The sequence below is a fragment of the Argopecten irradians genome, chromosome 11, assembly GCF_041381155.1.
Source record: "Argopecten irradians isolate NY chromosome 11, Ai_NY, whole genome shotgun sequence".
Classification (NCBI taxonomy): Eukaryota; Metazoa; Mollusca; class Bivalvia; order Pectinida; family Pectinidae; genus Argopecten; species Argopecten irradians.
The window spans coordinates 38093007-38114938 of NC_091144.1; the positions used below are offsets into that span (position 1 = coordinate 38093007).

The 21932-nt window shown below is 34.6% G+C and overlaps 1 protein-coding gene across 1 annotated transcript in view; it reads left to right on the forward strand.

Annotated features, from left to right (window-relative positions):
• LOC138335491 (structural maintenance of chromosomes protein 3-like) overlaps nucleotides 1-8596 on the forward strand; it is a 30527-nt gene extending 21931 nt beyond the window's left edge. The window contains exons 27-33 of the mRNA XM_069284604.1: nucleotides 331-474; nucleotides 1356-1424; nucleotides 1748-1837; nucleotides 2373-2444; nucleotides 4427-4604; nucleotides 5543-5649; nucleotides 6561-8596. Coding sequence (XP_069140705.1) covers nucleotides 331-474; nucleotides 1356-1424; nucleotides 1748-1837; nucleotides 2373-2444; nucleotides 4427-4604; nucleotides 5543-5649; nucleotides 6561-6632 — 732 coding nt within the window. The 3' untranslated portion in view covers nucleotides 6633-8596. The remainder of the gene's footprint in view (nucleotides 1-330; nucleotides 475-1355; nucleotides 1425-1747; nucleotides 1838-2372; nucleotides 2445-4426; nucleotides 4605-5542; nucleotides 5650-6560) is intronic.
• Nucleotides 8597-21932: the final 13336 nt, after the last annotated feature.

A 21932-nucleotide genomic window follows, 5' to 3' on the forward strand; every position in this document is an offset into this window, starting at 1 on the left:
AGACTGTAAATGAAATCCTAAAGAAATGTTATCTTTTCAAAAATCATTTATTCTATAATTTTTGAAATTCTAGTTTTGTAAAAAAAAAAGAAAAAAATGGACAATTTATATGCAGGTTTGGCCTGTTTGAGAATAAACTTTATAGCATCATTATTTGAGTCTTTTAAAGCAGTGAATGATAAATAAATGATAAAGTAAATAAATAACTCAAACATTGCGTGTTTCACAGTATGAAGGAAGAATGTATAATAAAAATAAAGTTATTTATGATTCAGTCCTGTTACTGCAAGTGATCGTCCGATTATTTAAAACAATATTTCTTTGTTTTAGTTATTTAAAAAACTAGAGCAGTGTAACCATGAGCTGAAAAAGTACAGCCATGTCAACAAGAAAGCTTTGGACCAGTTTGTAAACTTCTCAGACCAGAAAGAAAAACTTATAAAAAGGAAAGATGAGTTGGATAGAGGCCATGAGGTAGGCAACTTTCTTTGCCGTGTGATTTACTTCTACGAATTTTATGATCAAAGTATATTGGCGAAAGTTATATTTCAGTGAAGTAACATCTTCTACAATTCTTGCTGGCCCTGCAGGTAGGGCGTTAGAAATTGTACCTGCTGCCCCTATTGCATGATCGTAAAAGGCGACTAAATTTAGGATCTTATCTTTTCTCTTCTTCCTAACTGACTTTATCTTTCCTAATGCCTCCCTTGGCATCGCCTCACTTTTGGCCTCGAGTTGAGCGTTCGCCCCTGCGAGGAAGGCTCTGGGTTCTGTCCCCTGGCCGAGACACACCAAAGTCTTTAAAAGTGGTAGTTTCTGCTCCTGCTTAGCGCTCAGCAAACAGGGAGTGGGACGACTGGTTCGCCCTTTTGTCAGTATAATGTGACCGGGTGGGGTGTGTTGCTTGGTGTCTTCGGCGGCATGCTTCAGTGTGATAGCACTATAAAAAGGGCAATAGTTCCACTATACAAGAAGACACATCACGAATATATACCGCAGTCTCCCAAAACACGCACCTCGCACAACATACACGCAACACTACGCATACATGGGAGGCCGTCCTTACATGACCATAGCTGTTAATAGGACGTTAATAAATCAAACAAACAAACAAACAAATCTACAATTCTTGCACAATTTAAATAAAGGTTATTTTTTATTCAGTTTTAAATGACTCTTAAATAACCATTATCAATAATCCCTTAGAGAACAAACATATACCAAAAATTGGAGTTTGTATTTTGCATTCAACTTTGGAATCTTATACTTATGACTATTAGAGAGATTGAAATATCTGACATTTCTGGCTATAGGGGTAACTAACTTCACTTAAAGTCCTGGTTTTTTGTTTTCAGTCTATCCTAGATCTGATGAATGCGTTAGACCACAGAAAATACGAAGCTATCCAGCTGACATTCAAACAGGTAAGGCCATAATTCATATTTAATTGGATCACAACTTGTATTCTCTGCCATATTAGCTGTTCTTACATTGTATTCAAAGGGTATTTAGTAGCTAATTAAAAAAATGTGTAACAAGTTTCTAATTAATTAATACTTCATAATATCTGTTTCGGAAAACTGATTTCTTTTGGGAAGACACAAAATAGATAAATATGACTGTTTAATTTTAAAATTTTAAAAGTAGATATGAAGGCATGATAAGTGTGATGATTTAGTCCCAAGTATCACAATATAACACTCTATTCACTGAGGAAACTTAATTATCTACATTTACCAATTTTCAGGTGTCCAAGTATTTCAGCGAGATTTTCAAGAAACTGGCCCCACAGGGACATGCTGTGCTGGTAATGAAGAAGGGCGATAACGAGCAAAATGTAAGTAACATGTGAATCGTACACTGTTCACTTACATGTTTCATTGGTGGTGATAAGTTGGTGTAATGATACCCTCACATCAAGGTAGTGGTATTACTTTGGATGTGAAAAGAGGTGCATAGTTTTATTTTCTTGTAGTTACCATAGTAACCAGGACTGAGGTCTTACCATAGTAACCAGGACTGAGGTCATTGTATACATGCTTTGTGAAATGGACAAGAATTTGGTCATCTAGGCCTTAGGTCAATATTTAAATATTGCTCAGTTTAGGTAAAAATTGAAATAAAATTAATCAAGAACATGAAATATGAGTAGGTTGCCATGGTTACCAAATTAAACGCTCTTATGAACATAATCGAAATTAGTTTGCTAATCATCAGCTCAGACGGATGACAAATACAGTGGTCCTGTTCTCAAACATACCATGATCTTGTTGTCATGTTTACAAATAAGAGAACGTTTGGATATTACTTAGCCACAGTTCTTGATTTTATTCTATGGACACTAATAAATACAATATATATATATTTTTCAGGGTGATGATGATGATGCGTCTCCGCAGCAGGACGTTCCACTGGTAGAGCAGTTCACTGGTGTGGGCATCAAGGTATTATATACATTATATATCTTAGTACCTCAAACTAAAATCTCAGATAAAAAAAAGGGGAAAAAAAGTCTCACTCTTGTTTATTCAACCATGTTTAGGGTTTGGGAGCCTTGATGTGTAATGCTGAAAAACAAACCTATCAAAATTCAAAAGTGAAATCATTTTTCAGCTCACCTGGCCCGAAGGGCCGGTGAGCTTATGTCATGGCGCGTCGTCCGTCGTCCGTCTGTCCGTCAACATTTCCTTTAAATCGCTACTAGTCATAGAGTTCTGCATGGATTGTAACCAAATTTGGCCACATACATCCTTGGGGGAGGGGGAACAGAACTTGTATAAATTTTGGCTCTGACCCCCCGGGGGCAGGACGGGCGGGGCCCAATAGGGGAAATAGAGGTAAATCCTTTAAATCGCTACTAGTCATAGAGTTCTGAATGGAATGTATCCAAATTTGGCTATAAACATCCTTGGGGGAGGGGGAACAAAACTTGTATAAATTTTGGCTCTGGTCCCCCGGGGGCAGGAGGGGCGGGGCCCAATAGGGGAAATAGAGGTGAATGCTTTAAATCGCTACTAGTCATAGAGTTCTGATTGGAATGTAACCAAACTTGACCACAAACATCCTTGGGGGAGGGGGAACAGAACTTGTATAAATTTTGGCTCTGGTCCCCGGGGGGCAGGAGGGGCGGGGCCCAATAGGGGAAATAGAGGTAAATGCTTTAAATCGCTACTAGTCATAGAGTTCTGATTGGAATGTAACCAAATTTGGCCACAAATATCCTTGGGGGAAGGGGAACAGAACTTGTATAAATTTTGGCTCTGGTCCCCCGGGAGCAGGAGGGGCGGGGCCCAATAGGGGAAATAGAGGTAAATCCTTTAAATCGCAACTAGTCATAGAGTTCTACATGGATTGTAACCAAATTTGGCCACAAATATCCTTGGGGAAGGGGAACAGAACTTGTATAAATTTTGGCTCTGGTCCCCCGGGAGCAGGAGGGGCGGGGCCCAATAGGGGAAATAGAGGTAAATCCTTTAAATCGCAACTAGTCATAGAGTTCTACATGGATTGTAACCAAATTTGGCCACAAACATCCTTGGGGGAAAGGGGAACAGAACTTGTATAAATTTTGGCTCTGACCCCCAGGGGGCTGGAGGGGTGGGGCCCAATAGGGGAAATAGAGGTAAATTCTATAAATCACTACTTGTCCTAGAGTTCTGCATGGAATGTAACCAAATTTGGCCAGAAATATCCTTGGGAGAATAAGAACTGAGTTTGTATAAATTTCGGCTCTGGTCCCGGGGGTCAAGAGGGGCGGGGCCCAATAGGGGAATTATAGGTAAATCCTATAAATCGGTACTTGTCCTAGAGTTATGCATGGAATGTAACCAAATTTGGCCATAAACATCCATGGGAGTAGGAGAACAGAACTTGTATAAATTTTGGCTCTGACACTCCGGGGGCAGGAGGGGTGGGGCCCAATAGGGGAAATAGAGGTAAATGGTTTAAATCACTACTTGTCCTAGAGTTCTGCATGGAATGTAACCAAATTTGGCCACAAACATCATTTTTGGATGGGGAACAGAACTTGTTTAAATTTTGGCTCTGGCCCCCTGGGGGCAGGAAGGGTGGGGCCCAATAGGGGATTTAGAGGTTAATATTAAAATTGCTTCAGAAAAGAAACAATGAACCTGTATTCAGAACATTACTTGGCATTACAAACCAGGTGAGCGATAAATTCAAAAGTGAAATCATTTTTCATCTTCATTATGACCTTTGAACTTTATCATGACCTACATAAGCAAAAAGACTTATAGTAAGTAGTAGACTTGATTTATGATGTTTCTGAATAACGTGAATTTTTACTCATATAAGATGACAAAGTTGATTTTTATTGGTTGTCTGTTCACAGGAAACAACAGCTGACCATGTGTTGTTTGTTGTTTATAGGTAACGTGCATATTAATAATGTATTTGTTGTTTATAGGTGTCGTTCACAGGAAACCGGGCCGAGATGAAGGACATGTTACAGTTATCAGGAGGCCAGAAATCACTGGTAGCCCTCACACTTATATTTGCCATTCAGAAGTGTGATCCCGCTCCGTTCTATCTGTTTGATGAAATTGATCAGGCTTTAGACGCACAGCATAGAAAAGCAGTAGCAGGTATAGAGATGAAATATGGAATATTTCATGAATTTGTTATATCGAGCATCACATTGGTATTTTGTACAAGATCAATTAGTTCTTTGCTTAAAGGAGCATTAAAGGCCCACTACTTTTCCAAAACGCCTTTTAAGTTTTAAATGGGAATGTAAAACAAGGTCGAATATTTTGTAGAGTCGCAAAAGTTATTAACTTACTGTTAATGCTACACTCATCATCATCTTCTGAAAAATTGAATTAAAATAAGTAAAATGTTAATTTTTACAATGCTGGTCGTCTTATGTTTTCCTCTGGCGTCTTAAATAATGCGCGATAGTTGAATATTACTGTGCCAGACGGCAAAACAGTGAAACGCATCTCCACAGTTATCATATATTACGCAGAAAATCTTGCATATGTTTGGTGTTGTAACCTCATCTTAGGCCTCGGTATGTATTTTCTGGTGTTATAAATGTATTTTAAGAAATCTTTATATTTTGCTCCGGAGAGGTAGTGTGCCTTTAAACATTTTTGTCTCAGGTTAGTGTTTGAAGAACTTATGCTTTAAGCCAAGCTCTGCTTGGTTAAAAGTTTAATGTACATTTTTGACATCACAGAAATATCTTACCTCCTCACCTTAGGGACATGAGGAAATATTACAAAGATTAGACTTCACTAAACTTTAAGGCATTCTCTGAATGCGGTGATCATGATATGATCGACTAAATCGCTTATACAATGTATGGCGAGAAATATTGCCCAAATAGCATAGATAATAGGGTTTTGAATTTTACATTGATAATGGGATTAACTTAACAATAGATTTTGTAGGGGGGACATTTTGTGTTTACTTGCTGTATGCGCAATTGGAGATATTATTATCAAAATTGGCTATGAAAATTGACTAGCTACTGATTAAAGGTGAAATTAGTTGTTAATGAAGTGCTTTCTGTCTACAGATATGATCCATGAGCTGGCCGGCGATGCCCAGTTTATTACTACCACCTTCCGACCAGAACTCCTACAACACGCCGACAAATTCTACGGTGTCAAGTTCAGAAACAAGGTCAGTAACACAGATGCATGGTTAATCATTTTTATTAACCATGCTAAATTACTTACAAGTGTTACCAGCAATTACTTTATAACATACAGGTACATATGAGATATAGATATACAGTAGAGTCCCGATAATCTGGATGCTAATAGTCTGGAAACTCTCAGTCCATACAGAAATGTTTAACCGTAATGTTGCATCTTGACTAAGAACTTAAAAATTGATAGTCCAGAAATATTGTAATCCGCGCAGAGGCTGGGATCGAAGGCGTCTGGATTATCAAAGGTTTACTCTAGACACTTTCATGGTGAGAAAGAGATGGATGCCGATATTAAAATGTGATGACCAAGTATAGATCTCGCGGTAATCGTTCAGTGTGTGCCAAAGTCTTAGTATGTCAGTTGTACACGAGTGGTGTTGATAAAGAATTATTACCGTTGATTAGTCCCACTACCTTGTGTTGCATCCTCGATAATAGAGGGGTTCTTATCACTTACTATCTCTACACCCCTGGACTATCTTATACTAAAGGCAGCTCAGAGGAAAAAATCTGAACAAATCACAGGCCAGCAAAAAATTCTTTGAAGACTACAGAGAGAGCGACGACCAACTTCAAAGTCACACAGTGTACCTTTATACGAATCTTTTGATGTACATCAAAGGACTAAATGAGCTGTTCTGTACTGTTGCCTCCAGTTTTATTATGAGATAGTCCAGGGGTGTAGATATCATAAGTGATTGGAACCCCTTGAGTATCGAGGGTGCTGGTGTTGTGACATCATATTTTGACATAATTTTTTGACGTTACAATCACTGGAAAAATATTATGAAACAAAAATATAAGATATGGAATTGATGTCAGTGAGTAAGAAATAAAGATCTTTTTTGTTTTACACTATGACTGTAACTTTGTGTTTCAGGTGAGTCATATTGAGTGTGTGAGCCGAGAGGAAGCCGAGGACTTTGTTGAGGACGACTCCACACACGGTTGAGGATACAACTTTTCACCTAACAAGCTGAACAAGTGGCTCCTCTCAAACCTCCTGGTCTGGGGAGCACATTGTGCTATGGGAACTGGGTGAAAACTGGCAGGAACCTTTCAACATAAAAGGCAGCATTCTCTGTTCAAGTGACACATGTTGTTCGTGTGGCCGTTCAGAAGTTGGCATAGGCAGTTGCATTTTCAGTGGCACAGTGGATTCCGATTGTACAAGTGGCAAAGTGCCGTATGACTGATTCTGGAAATGTGACCGGACAGAAATGACCATATCTGGTTGTTTGTACATGTTTGCTCCAAAAGGAAAGCAATTCAAGTTTAAGGTTAAAATGTTAGATTATGTCCACACTTTCAAGCTGTTGTTTTACTTAAAGAGTAGGTATCATAAGCATAAGGTCCGGATTCGCTACTCCTTTATTTATTGTGAAAATTATCAAAATTAATTATTAATTAATTTGAATAATTTTTTTAAACAAATAATGAATTTGACCGATGGTAAATTCTAAAATGCTGAAAGAATGTCTTGCATATGAAAAAAAAGTGGTATAGTTAATTGAATTTCAGATCATGTATGTTGTTGATTGTGTATCTTTCGTTGAGATCGCCATGGCATTGATCTGATAGTCTGACAGATTGGTATTTAGAGAGAAAGACGGATAGGACGCATAAGGGAGAGAGAGAAAATAAAACGAGAAAATGGGGAAGAATGAAAGAGAATTTTCATATCTACAATATTTGTAATCATACACGGTCTCATAACTGGCATTTTATGTTTGACTTCCATACTTACAGGGTTCGCGATAGACAGACCTGCAGTAGAGAAAGACCAATGATTTTGTTTCAATTCTCAATATGATGAAAATACATGTTAAAGTGATGGATGATATTCTTGCTAAAGATACAATTTTTTTAGTAATAACTCGTTCCCCTGAAATTACATTTAGGCTCTTCTTAATCAAAGTCTAGGCCAGTCCATTATGAAATTTTAGGGATGAATGGGTCAAATTTTATAGCAGGTGTAGTGCATGTTTTTCAAATCTTACTGCAATGTTTGGTTATTTTCTTTTTGTTTTAAAACTGTAAAAAATATCGAATATTTAATTATAATACAAATTGTTAAAAAGAAACTTTTGAAGTTTTTTCTGTAGTAAATGGAACAGAATTGTTTAAAAAAAATTCTGTAATAACCAGAAAAATATTTATTTAAAACAAGTTCAACACATTGCTGCCTTTAGAGGAACAGGCTATTGAAAGTCATCGTCGGTGACCCACGGTTTATTGCACTACACTTCGCTACACTTATTAGCCGTGGGACAGCACAATCTCAGAGCACCGCTTTCGTCAAGTGCCGTCTGATTGGCCCCGACATATTTTAGCCAATGCGATTAGAGGTTACATACGCTTCACAGAAGCTGTACATAAAAAAAATTGATATCCATTAATATTCTCCCTCCAAACCTTAAGAATTCTCATTTTAAAAGAGTTATGTTGATTGGTTTCTATTTATAGAGTTTCGTCATTGAAGCGGTGCTGTAAGATCGAGCTATCCCACGAGTGATAAGTGTAGGTAGTGTAGTGCAATCAACCATGGGTCACCGGCAATGATTGAAAGTTTGATTAAATAATTTTGTATTTGAAACATTAGTTTCAGCGTTCTATGGTTCAAATTCTAGTTTCATTGGCGACATATTCTCTTGACAAGCTAGAACTTCATTGGTTAGATAGGAAAACGTGTTCCATGTAATCATTTCTTGTTGTCATGTGTGTATGTATAAATGTTGTTTATAAGATGGACAAATATTTTTTATGGTGTAATTAGAGTCTTTACTGTTTACCAAAATTCATCCTCATCTACATGTATTGTTTTGTATTAGAGTTGATTTGTTGTATCAAATCTGTTAGTTTTGTGTCCAGAATTTATCATACTTTTATCTATGTAAATATTGAATAAATATTTAAAAAAAAAATTCAAATGAAATTTTTGTTTTATTGTTTTTATTTTTCAGAAATTTCTTTTTTTCAAATATTTTTATCTTTTAAATACATGTATTATATAATAAGTCTGATTGGTCAAAAGCAAGTGAAAATATCAAAATTGATATTTTTACTAGAGTGATATATATCACTCTAATGTTCACTGTAAAACCTTATATTTCGATTTGAAAAATGTAATAAAACATGGTTATAACGAACCTCTAGGACCAACGAAATCACTTTGCTAATTACAGACAGCTTTTAGGAACATTAACGATGAACGAAAATTACTACATTATAATCATGAATTCGTTGAAAGCGTGTTCGATATAAACGTGTTAACTGTACATTCTGTATACCGTATTAGACCCAATAAACGCCCAGGCCGTTTAAAAATGAAAAGGTACTAAAGATGAAATTATTGCAAACCTTTACAGTTTTGTGTATTTCGGTCTATACTTACACCTGGCCAATTGAAGTCATGGGGGAGGGGAGCTTATTGGGTCGAATACGGTAACCGGGTATTTTTACGGATCAACATAACAATTTGTACCAAAAACGAGAAAATTAAATTTTAGTGGATTAAAAGATTTTGTGAATTGCTGTAGGGTATAGATATTATATAATTCATCTATTTCTCAATTTTTGCGGATCAGATTTTCATACCCACGTAAAATAACCGCCTTTACGGTTTATATTTTTCTGCTAACAAGTAGAAGCACAGTATTAGGGTAATGCCATAATTAAGCGTCTAGCTCCTGATGAGTCGTTTATGAAGGTATCTCACTTTTAGCCTTTTACCGCCTGTCCCTGTTATGCAGGCTCTGGTTTCTATCGCCAGGCCGAGACGCATTAAAAGTCTATAAAAGTGGTAGTTTCTGATCATCGTAAGTGCTCAGCATACAGGTAGGCTCTGATGCTGTCCACTGGCCGAGACACGCTAAAGTCTATAAAATTGGTAGTTTCTTCCCCTGCTTAGCGCTCAGCATACAGGGAGTAGGACGCCTGGTTTGCACGTAGTCAGTATAATGTGACCGGGTGGGGTGTGTTGCTCGGTATCTTCGGTGGCATACTTCAGTGATTTAACACTATAAAAAGGCAAGAGTTCCACTTTACAAGAAGACAACACGAATATACCGCAGTCTCCCAAAACATAGAACGAATAATCATACCCTTCCTCCACTCCGTTCCCAGCATCTGTCAAATGTTCCGTCTGACGTTCCGAGCTACGTCATCGCAGCTACACACCGCACACATGGGAGGCCGTCCTTACATGACCCTAACTGTTAATAACACGTAAATTTAATGAAACGAACAATCTATAGGGGTAAAATGGAACTATGTTGAAACTTGGTTGTAAGTATGTATACAGTTACCTGTCTGATAAGAATACCTACCTAATAGGTGCTAAAGAAAAAAAACCCAATGTTGATATAAGTAATATTTAAAACTGAACTTGCCTGGAAGACACTAACGAAGTTATGTCAATCTGTCTTTTTGGGGATGACAAATCACCGAAACGGAATAAAAAAAATCTATGTTTTTATATGCAAAAATACAATTTCTATGTATAAAATACGTAATATATTGTGTTTTCATATATTCGGTCCACTTCGGTGATACGTCGCACCCATGATGTCATAATTAAGAAATGACGTCACATGATTAATTGTCTCTATAGACTAAACATTTACATACGAGCTAGATTTTGCTTGTTTTGTAGAGAAACGAAATTATACCCATACTTTATTGCTAAGTAATACCACTAACTGTTGTGTGATAAAAGCTACCCAAAACTCGTGGTTATGCAATATATAATTTATTATATGAAGTCCAATTATTAGATATGCCACAAGCCTAATTACATATCAAATTATTGGACTTGTATGTGTATTTTCCGTTTTGGTATCATTTTATGAAAATCTGTTGATGTGTTCTCAAGTTATCGTCCGTATACTAAAATCAATGACCTTTGTAGTTGACATTTTGACCACAAATTCAATTCCGAATGGTGTTATCTCCTAGCTCACAATTGTATGAAGTTTGAACAAATTCCGTTGATGAGTTCTCAAGTTATCGTCTCGAAACTAATATTTTGTGAAACTAGACTTTCTATTTATAGTCACAGTCACCTTTTGGCTCCAAATTCAATCCCAAGTTATATTTTCTCACATGCTACCGTTGTGTGAAGTTTGTTAAAAATCCACTAATTCGTTCTCAAGTTATCATCTGGAAACCGAATCCGGACAGACGAACAGACAGACAGACGGGGACGAAAACTATAATCCCCTCTGATCATAATTCCTCATCATCACTTCTCTGAAAGCAATGACGGGAACTTTCTCAACTATAAAAGCTCCCCATAGCCACTACGTGTTATTTTGTGAAATAAATAAAATCAAGATGTAAATGTTATGGAAAATATGTTAACCCATTCTTTTTTATTTAGATGTAAAAACAAAAAATGGGTGCTTTTCTCTATTCCAACAAGGTGTCTGATGACCAATATTTGTGAGAAATCTTCCGTCCGTCGTACAGTTCAGTTTGGTTGGTTTATCAGATTTCCTTCCCATAATATATCAACAGCCAGGGCCATGTAAGGACGGCCTCCCATTCAAGCGATGTGAAGCGTATATGAAATGCAAATGAGTGTTTTTGGGACACTGCGGTATATTCGTATTGTGTCTTCTTGTATAGTGGAACGCAAACCAGTCGTCCCACCCCCTTAATGCTGAGCGCCAAGCAGGAGCAGAAACTACCGAATTTATAGACTATGGCGTGTCTCGGCCAGTGGACAGAACTAGAGTCTACCTAACAGGGGCGAACGCTCAACAGAAGGCCAAAAAATGAGGCGGTGTCAAGAGAGACGTTAGGAAGAAGAAAGATAGTGAGGAAGAAAGAAAAGATCGTAAATTTTATCGTATCTTAGGATCATGCAATAGGGGCAGCATACCTGCCATACCTGCAGGGTAGAGCACGTCATCACACAGCTAACAGGATACATGCACGAAATAACATGAACATAATGTTACAATATGAGCTACTATTATAGTTATCAAAAATAAAGTTTGGATTTCATGGAAATTTATGTAATAATGACACACAACATTTACTCAAAGTGTTATAATATACATATTATATATAATGCATAGCAAGGTGTTTACAAGAGACATTTATACATAGCATGGTGTATCATCAGAAACAACACTGTGATACATTAACTGTGATAACATTTTGAACACTAAATATATTCAAATCAGAGAAACGTAAACAAAGAACATAAATTAAGAGTAATGCTATTGAAATTCTAGGGATGCCACGCATGGATACCACAGGTTAACTATATGCAAGTAGATTTCAAATGGGAAACCGCTCACACTGTATGCAGATGACAAATCAGCAGATGTGTGTTGTGAAACATACTTTTCTGCAAAATTTCATTCGGCAGGTTCTTCCACATATAAGTCAGCTACCTGAAGTGAATCATTGGAATTTCATGATTGATCGCAATATACTACGCTGTGAAGCGTAGCGCAGTGCAAACGACCTTGGTATCCGAAGATCCCTTATATGGATGTTTACCTTTGGATCTTTCTACCAGCTAGTTACATTGTCCAAGTTAGTAAAAGACGTATTTCCACATATTTTTTTTGTAAAATTCGTTTATGAAAATCATATGAGATTCTAAAAAGTGCGTAAGACCTTTCACGAAATATAAGCAAATCAACATTGTCGTTGTTGTATTCAAATAAGGAGGAAGAATGTGAAGATTTGCATCCTTTCTCCTGCTGGCTCTTTTGAAGAGGTAAGCATAATATGTTCTGCCTATTAATTCCACTTTACTCTGCTTTCATGAACGCGACACCTTGTAGCCACGAAACACGTTGTCATCTGACTGAGAAACACTTAGTAATAGTTTTCTGCACGTAGTGTGTTTCAATTGTGCCTGTTGTCCTTATTGCATGATTGAAGAAGGCGTCTTATTTTAGGATCTTATCTCTTCTCTTCTTCTCAACTAAATTTCTTCTTAACGTCTTCATTCAAACAGTCTCATTTTTGGCCTCCAGTTGAACATTCGCTCCTGTAAGGAAGTTTCTGGGTTCCGTCCCCTGGTCGATACGCACCTAAGTCTATAAAAGTCGTAGTTTCTATGGATTGTGGTGACTGATTGTCTCGCTCCTCGTCTGTTTAATATGACCGGGCCGTTAGGTGTCTTTGGTGGTATATTTCAGGGAGATAGCACTTTAAAATGTGTCAGAGTTACAAGGAGACACAATATGAATATACCACAGCCTCCCAAAATATACAGAAATTCACACACACAATACAATGCATACATGAGTCCGTCTCATAATGAACCAAATAAACCAACAGTCACTCGAAAAAGCAAAATACTGAAACTACTAAAACAAAGTTAAGTCGAAATATCGGATAAGTCGAATATTTTTTCCCGTTTGTTTATACTGCAAATTGGAAAGTGTGATATCCGTATGATTATATTTCAGTCTTTATATTTCATGATTGAAATCAATCAAAAACCCTTATTTTCCAAAAGTCCATGTTATTGAAAAGGAAACTTATTTCCAGAACAAATGTTACCGTGCTAAACACCGCGAAGTTTGGCTTATGTGCTCCACACAACTACAGAATAATATGTGACGGGATTGGACTTGGTCGATCATCGGTGAACAGGTAGCTCAGTGGTAGAGCATTCGGCTAATGTTCGGAGGTCTCGGGGTCATATCCCGGTCAGGCCGCTACATTTTCTCCTCTCCTGTTACAAACCTTTACCAGAAAAAAAGGTTGACGGAAGTTTTGATTACTCGTCTGATGTCCAGTAACTTCATGTTCTAATTTCCCACATGAAACTAGTGTTATATACTGGAGTGATTTTCATTGGCTGGAAATCCATTGTGACGTCATGGGTTGACGTCAATAAACAATAACGTGACGTTAGGATGAGAGTACGTCATGACAAAATGAGGACATTTTGAAACAATGGAGGTCTCCTCTGGATTTACACATTTCGACGTTGAAATTCTTCGAAATGTAAGTTTTTGTAGTTATGCAATAAAAAGTATCAAAAAATTGTATTCATATCATGTGAACTTTTATTTCACTTATCAGGAAGTTTTAATTTTTATTCGCCAAGGCTAGGATTTTTGGAATACATTTTGACAGTGAAATTATAATTCTTAGCAATATATGTTGTGGTATTTATGTTTATAAATATTTCATGTTCATTTCATATGAAATTTTATGAAAATCGTCTCGCTAAGGCTTGCAAAAAAATTTTAAAAAAATCTTAGACTCGTTTTTATAAAATTTCCTGTGAAACGAACACTCATTTACATTTATAGTTAAGTGGATTCTTATTTCTAGGAATTACATATATTTAACAATATATATATGTATCTAGACCATTAGCAATATCATAACACATGACACGGAAGAATTCCGAGTGTTATTAAACAATTAATAAATGCAGTTTTAACTGGGAACATGAATATGTTCGCTGAGTCAGTTTTCAAACGATTCAGTGTGATAATATTCATAGGTCAAGATTTGCGGTTTAGTTAAACATATGCTAGTTCATATGAGCTTTTGTCAGACATTATTAAAAATATATTTTGTACCTAATATGTTAAAAGACATTGAGTCATGGTTAGCAATCGGTCATTATCCTCCTCGTAGAAATACAGAACCATACTTGAATATTTATTATATATACGACCATGCTGTGATTTTATTCCCTGCGTAACAAAAAATCAGATTCGCGGGTTTTGGTTATCGGGCTATTGTAACAGACAGGAGTTCCATTATTCATATATTGAAAAAATAGTATATTAACTTTAAAACCACAGGGAGGATTATAAATTATGGACCTTTGTTGGTGTTCATATTATGTTACACCACCCTGGTCGATTAGATAATGACAAAAGGCGTAGTCTGTGGTAATTTTCTTAAATTCTGCCAGGGCGTTATAACACCGAATTAAAGCTCCTTAATTTCATAATTTTACAAAATGAAACATACACGCGTATGACATGTAAATTTAGAACCTAACCTGAGGGTTTGTGTGGGATGAATTATGGACCTTTCATGACGTTCATATCATGTTACATTATCCTGGTAGAATAAATAATGACCGGGACCGTAGCTTGATGTCATTATCTTTAATTCTACAAGGGCAATATAGTACCATATGAACCGAATCAAAGGTCCTTTATTTTTATATTAGACATACAGTTTTTTGACAAATTTCAAAGCGATTATGTGATAGGCATATTACTTACTAGACCAACGACTGCCATAAACGTGACCATTTCGATCTCAAGTTTGAGCAATGGAATCCACAAGCGCATTATCGATCCGGTTGTGACGTCACGAAATCAATATTGACTCGGTGTTTTTAAAAATGGAGACACCGAGCATACGTATGTTATCAATCGAACCAAACGTGACCATGTATTAGCCAATAAAAAGAGTGGAAAAATCAGAGCATATCTGATATTACAAAATCTTATTTTGAAAATCCAAAAAAAAAAGAACTACAAAAAACCACAAAGAAACGATAAGTTAATATTATCAATTAAATATGGTCTGTATACCATAGCCAGGTAGATGCACTTCTTTACTCTTATAATAGTTTATTATCAGCATTTTCGACCGGACAGTCATTTTTTTCTGTAGTCTTTATCCTTTTTTTTCTATCTCTGTTTTTCTTTAAAGAGAGCATTATAAAACGGATAGGAACCCAGCTATCACAAGGAGACACAACACGTATATACCATAGCTTCTCAAAGCATACGGCCATTCAGATACGCAATGCATTGTATTCGCTATTAAAATGACACCCTCATGAAACAATAAGTTTAATAAGGCTTTTAGCCTATTTAACCAATCAACCAACTCGTTTCTTTTATGACATCTTGTAGCACATTTATAGATGCAACGTGATTGAAAAATAAATAATCTTGAATCTAGTTTGCATGTCAATAGACAGGTTGCACGAACTATCGCTTTTATAGTTTGACATATGTGTCCCCACCTTCAAGGTGTGGGGTCTCATTGTAAGCTAGACAAAGCCATTTCGTCTTAAAGTAGATATTTTATAGCCTATAAATTTCGCGACAAATTAATTTTTGCAATTTCGTAGAACACTCTGGAGGTCGATATATTTCAATTTACGAAAAAAAAAGTTATTAGTTACGGACATATCGTCCAATTGTCAGTTTATTCAAATTAATTGGATAAAATGTTCATTTTCGCTAATAAAAAACTAGGCTTAAATAAAAGTTACATGTGCCGTAATTGGGCGCAAATTTTGACATGTAATTTTTTCTTCAGTGATCTCTTGAAAACCACCAGTTTTGATTACTTAAGCTTAAAATCATTCAAATGGACAGGCAATATGTATGATGCCTTTTAAACATTTGTTACAGCACAAAATTTATGCACTGTAAGGTTATAGTTTTTAAGCCTTATACATGTTTAGATGGAAATATACTTGCAGAAATCATTTAAAATTACTAATAACTATAACTTTAATCTCGCATTTTCACGCATATATTGTTTTTATCACGACAATTTAATTTCGCCATCAAACCTCCTTGCATCTATTTTATCTGTATTTGAAAAAGAAATTCTCGGCGAGGTATTTACGCGATTTCTCATTTTTTTTGGCGATATACACGAAATTGAATCGCACGCGAAAATCATTTTGATTATAGTAGAAATCTGTTTCGGATGAATGTTTTCCCAGTATCATTATATAGGGTCTTCCAAGATATCATGATTGATGATTTCATAGGTCAATATTATACTGTAAACGCACTGATTTTAGTGTAGTCAAATTTTGTCGTAAATAAGAAAAAAATACAAATTATTAGGACGGATATGAAGCGCTAAAATATAATTACTATTTAAATAACATAGCCGCTAGAATAAAATTATCACTAAAATAAACCTAACGCCACAATAAAACTAACTCTAATTAAAAGTACCGCGAAAATAAAAATGCCACTAATATAAAACTACCTCTAAAATAAAACTACTGCGAAAACAAAAATACGACTAAAATAAGACAAACTCTAATTATTAAAACTACCACTAAAACTAAAAACAAACTACCTCATAAATAAAACTATCACATAAATAATACCACCACATATGTTATACAATCACTAAAATAAAACTACCACTAAAATAGTACGTTTACAGCAGTTCACTTACAGTGGGTCAACAAGGAACTGTTCTTTAATTAGATAAGTTATTCAGATTATTAATTAGGTAACGGAGCTGAGTAATATAAATCAGATAAGCTGACATCGTGTGAAGTATGTACCAGTAGGAACAAGCTACCTGTCGTCAGAGTAAGATAAAACTAGGGCTCATACTAAGTAAGTAAGACACACTGATTGTTAAGATATCCTAATCACTGAGTTCCCCACCTGCCGACAGGTATGACCATTAACATATAAAAATGGAATGAAACATCTGAGAGATAATTAACATCATTTTAATAAGAATAGATAATGAAGCTAGTAAAAGGAATCGGATTGTCTTTTGTACATTAAGCACCAGGCGCCGATTTCTCGAACCAAATTAAGTAAAAATATTTTCATATATTTTCATACGAAATTAAGTCTGCTCTTTTGTTTCGAGAAATTGGAGACAGGACTACATTTAGTGACATGGTGAGAGGAAACTAGGACAAAATCGTGTACAAACAGTTAAAAAGAATAAAGAAAGGTTACAAGACTTTGAAATATTTATTACATGTCTTTATTTAATGATAACATGTTTCACATTTCTATATATCTGATATATGTATACTATTATTTTTGGAAGGAAGATGTTTCGCCATGCATAATGATCTTGCGTCATAAGCAACCATACGAGACAATTGACGATTTTACTAAAATATTTCAGATAAGGTTCTCGGTATATTTTTCTATATATTTCTAACAAGTTTATTCTTTAGATATCTCACAGATTTACATTATATTTCGTAGATATCTCACAGATTTACAATATATATAGTGGATATCGCATAGATTTATAATACACCTCGTAGATATGTAACAGATTTACATTATATCTCGTAGATATCTCACAGATTAACAATAAATCTCATAGATATCTCACAGATTTTCAATATATATCGTAGCTATCTCACAGATTTACAATACATGTATATATGATAGATATCACAGGTTTACATTTACATCTTATAGATTTCGCACATAATTATAATACATATACAGTTTCACAAATATCTCAAAGATATCTTATATTTTTACAATACACCCCAAAGATAGCTCACATTTTCAAAATACATTTCTTATATATCTCATATGTTTACAATATATCTTATCAGGATATCACAGTTTTTCAATATATTTCTTTGTCAGAAGTTCTTGACAGATATTGCTTATATACAACTTTTACTGTTTTAGCGTCATAAAAATTATCCTTTTTGCGCTTCAATCCAGCTTTTCGAAAAAGCCAAAATGAAAAAATTAATAAATAAATTTAGCGAGAGGCAAAGTAATAAGCAGTGTTACGTCTGGATTAAAAAATGCGGTCAAAATTCATAATTAAAATATTATATTTTCTTAAGTATATGAAAAAACATTATACTATATAAATGTCTTGTACTTGACTGTGTGTATATAATCGTACTATCTATCATAGGGACCTAATAAGGGAAGGTAAGTTATATGTGACATGACAGGACTACATGTTATTTTTGTCTTCACCAATGTACTGAAAGCCACAAGATTTGATAAATTAAGCATTAAAAATCGTTAAAATGGACAGAGAAACATGTATGAAACCTTGTTAACATTAGTTATCGACACTGAAATTCTTGCTTTTAATGCGTTGTGTATGTTTAGATGGGAACATACCTATACTTTACAATTACTTATAACACGCAGTGTGAAACGATATTGTAGACCACAACTTGTCCTCATGATCTGACCTCATGTATGTATTTCACAATGTTGTATATTTAAATATACTGGTGTTTATATTTGTAAAATTAAAACCTATGCATTGTAACTATTGTAATGCTGGTAATTTGTGGTAGTAAATAACATGTAAAAAACTATTTTTTATTCGTGAGTATTAAATTTACGTCACATATAACTAGAGCAATACTTTAAGTAAAAGGCTGTTACATATCTAGATATAAAGAATAGAAATACTTACAACATATATTGTAATAACCAACGCACGCCGAAGAGTTTGCATTTGTATTCCTGAAAGAAGAATATCTTCACCCTTTATATCTACAGACGAAACAGGCATTTTTTCTTCTTTCATAATTCGACGTTATTGTTACAAAATTCCCGTAAACACATCTCTCCATGTTTAATACGTGACTAAAAAAACCACAAAAAACCACAAACAACAAAAAAAAATATATATAAAAAAAAATAAAAAAAAAAAAAACACGAAAAAAAATTCTTTAACAATGGAAATTATGCGAATAAAATTGTAATGTAAATTTTGGTCATATACTGTGTAACAGTTATACTACCCCGGATTCCGAAAATGTCTTAAATTTTACATATAATATTGTGGACGCCGTGGCTTCGAAAGTATGCATTGGATGACAGTCATTTGACACTGCGTCAAACGACGTGAGTGTATATTGCATGTGATAAAAGCACGACTGAGGTAATCTTGTAAGGTATAGTGATATATACTATTATACTATTCCAGTTTCGCTACAAGTGTACACTTCTGGTTCATGTAAACTGACATGCTGACAAATTTTCTTCCGATTTTCCATAGTTTATTCAGTCTTCACTTTCCTTTATCCGTCTTGTTTAATTCCTACTTTCGTCCATCCTCCATTCCTCCTTTCCTCTTCGCTTTTTGTTTTTCTCCGAATTAGAATCATCAATTAGATACTTGGTAATGCAAAATCTATTCTCTATTTTTTATATATTATAAAATAAAGTACAGTTTAAAAAACTAATATGATACGGTAGTAGTTGCCAAACCATTTATCATATCCAAATCCTGAATCAGTAAGTGGTTTAAAAAACTAATATGATACGATAGTAGCTGCCTAACTATTTATCATATCCGAATCCTGTATCAGTAAGTTCTTACATTTTAAGGCCATCCAAGTAAATCCAGTTCGTCTGTTCACCCATACCAGTATACGAGCTTGTCATTGTTATTGTCAATTAGCCATCTTATGAAGGGGGACAGTTCTAACATACTATTTTTCAAGTTAGTAATGTCCCTCTTCATTAGGTAGCTACCGACATTTGTCCAGAGAAGATATCTGACTGGGTCTTCCTGATGCATCCTGATTGTATCAACGTCGTGCTTCGTTGTCTTCTGGATTAAAGTATAAGGAATGTCTCTAATTCCAAATTAATCTGAAACTTAAAATTTCCGGAAAAAATAAAACGCATTTGTTATTTATCTTATAGTAACAAATTATGACATAAGTAATAGTAATAAATAAAGATATCATTTGTATATTTTATGCATTATTTTTACCCTTTAATTAGCATATAAAACTAATTTCAAATCAATTGAAGTGTTGAAATTCTGACCATAAGACAAAATCTAGCAAGTTGATTACAACACATTTTCTAAAATGTTGACTATCTGTATTATAATATTTATACGATACAATCAATGACGCTTTGGATCTGAATGCAGAATAGAAATATCATCAGTTCTGGCATTTTTGCAAAAGTTCTTTGGACATTTGCGTTAGTATGAGAGTATCAACGAAGTGTGAGACTAATTGTAAAGGTTTTACTTTCCATTGTTCTAAAAACACACATTTATCGTTTTTATTTGAATTTAACGCTTTATAACCGTTTCTAATTGTCGTCTTTCTAAATTTCCTCATATCTAATTAAGTGTCATCATTGACAAGTTATTACAAAGTTGAATAATTTTGACGTCGTAGTTTTTACTCTTCATATTAATTGATGGCTGAACGCAGCGTCGTGGAGACTTTTAAGAGAGTGTTTTGTTATACATGGATCTACGTGCCATAAATTCATATTAAAGTCTATCTTTATAATTCAATATACATCCATCAAATAAGTATTAATCTTTTCAAAATCCCAAATCTTGGGGGAACTTTCCCCATAAAATCATTACGCCGTTGTACCAGCCAATCAGAAGCGATATTACAAACGGTAACGTATTTTTGTTTCATTTACAGAAATATAAAATAAATTTTCAGCCAATAGAAATACTTATTGCAAACAAGACTGAACCATTTCCTTTTTTGCATTATTCATTGAATACTTATCTTATAGCAAATCTGTTTGCCGTACAGCTTCAGTGACATTTATAAAACAGTCTTGTGGATTTGAACTTAAGACTATTTGAGTCAAAATGCATTTTAAAATACTAAAATAGGAACAGTTTGGATAAATACATCATTATTGCTTTTTTTTGTTTTGACATGAACCGTGAACGTTCGTATTTTAACCAATCAGATGTTACTGCATATCGATTTTAAGCAAGCTAACAAAATGATCGATAAACTCGAGTACCTTAAGTATTATTTTTATCTTATTTTTTTAACATTAACGATGTACAGGAATTTAGTCAGCACATTCGTATCGTATCATATGTTCACAGTAATTAACATTTAAGTATATGAACTACACATTGAAAGAAGAAATTGTATTACTATTTATACAATATAATGCATTTACTTACTTAAATAGCGAAAACTCCACATGGTAGGGGTTTAGATTTTATCCAGAATTATCATTCTCTTTAGAATGACACGAAAGAAAACAACTATTAATTGTTAGGCTACTTAATATAGATATTTTATCCTTCGAGAACTCGTTGACCATGGTATTGACAAAGATTGTGATGTCAGGCTTCTAAATCAAATAGTGATTACACGTAATTACACCGCTAATATCATCTTAAATAATATACATTATATGACCAAGTTCGCTTACCTATTTGTAAAAGTGCCATCTGTTGTAAATCTTCCCTAACAAACGACTTGGATACTAAATGAAGAACACATAGACTCCCTCATATATATGAACATTTTGTGTATTGCGCAATTCACAAAACTTCATTCATTCACATTGAACTGAACCGAGGAAAATGTTTCATGTTAATAATTTGTATTATATTGCGCAATCATTAGCCTATGGAAACGATGGGCTTACAGACATCATCGAAACGAAAATCTTCAAATAGCAGTTGAAAGAAAAATAAGATGTATGCAGTGCGTGATAAGGAATAATTGATTTAGTTTTACAAAACATAAAACGTAATAGTACATGTAGCTTTATAATGT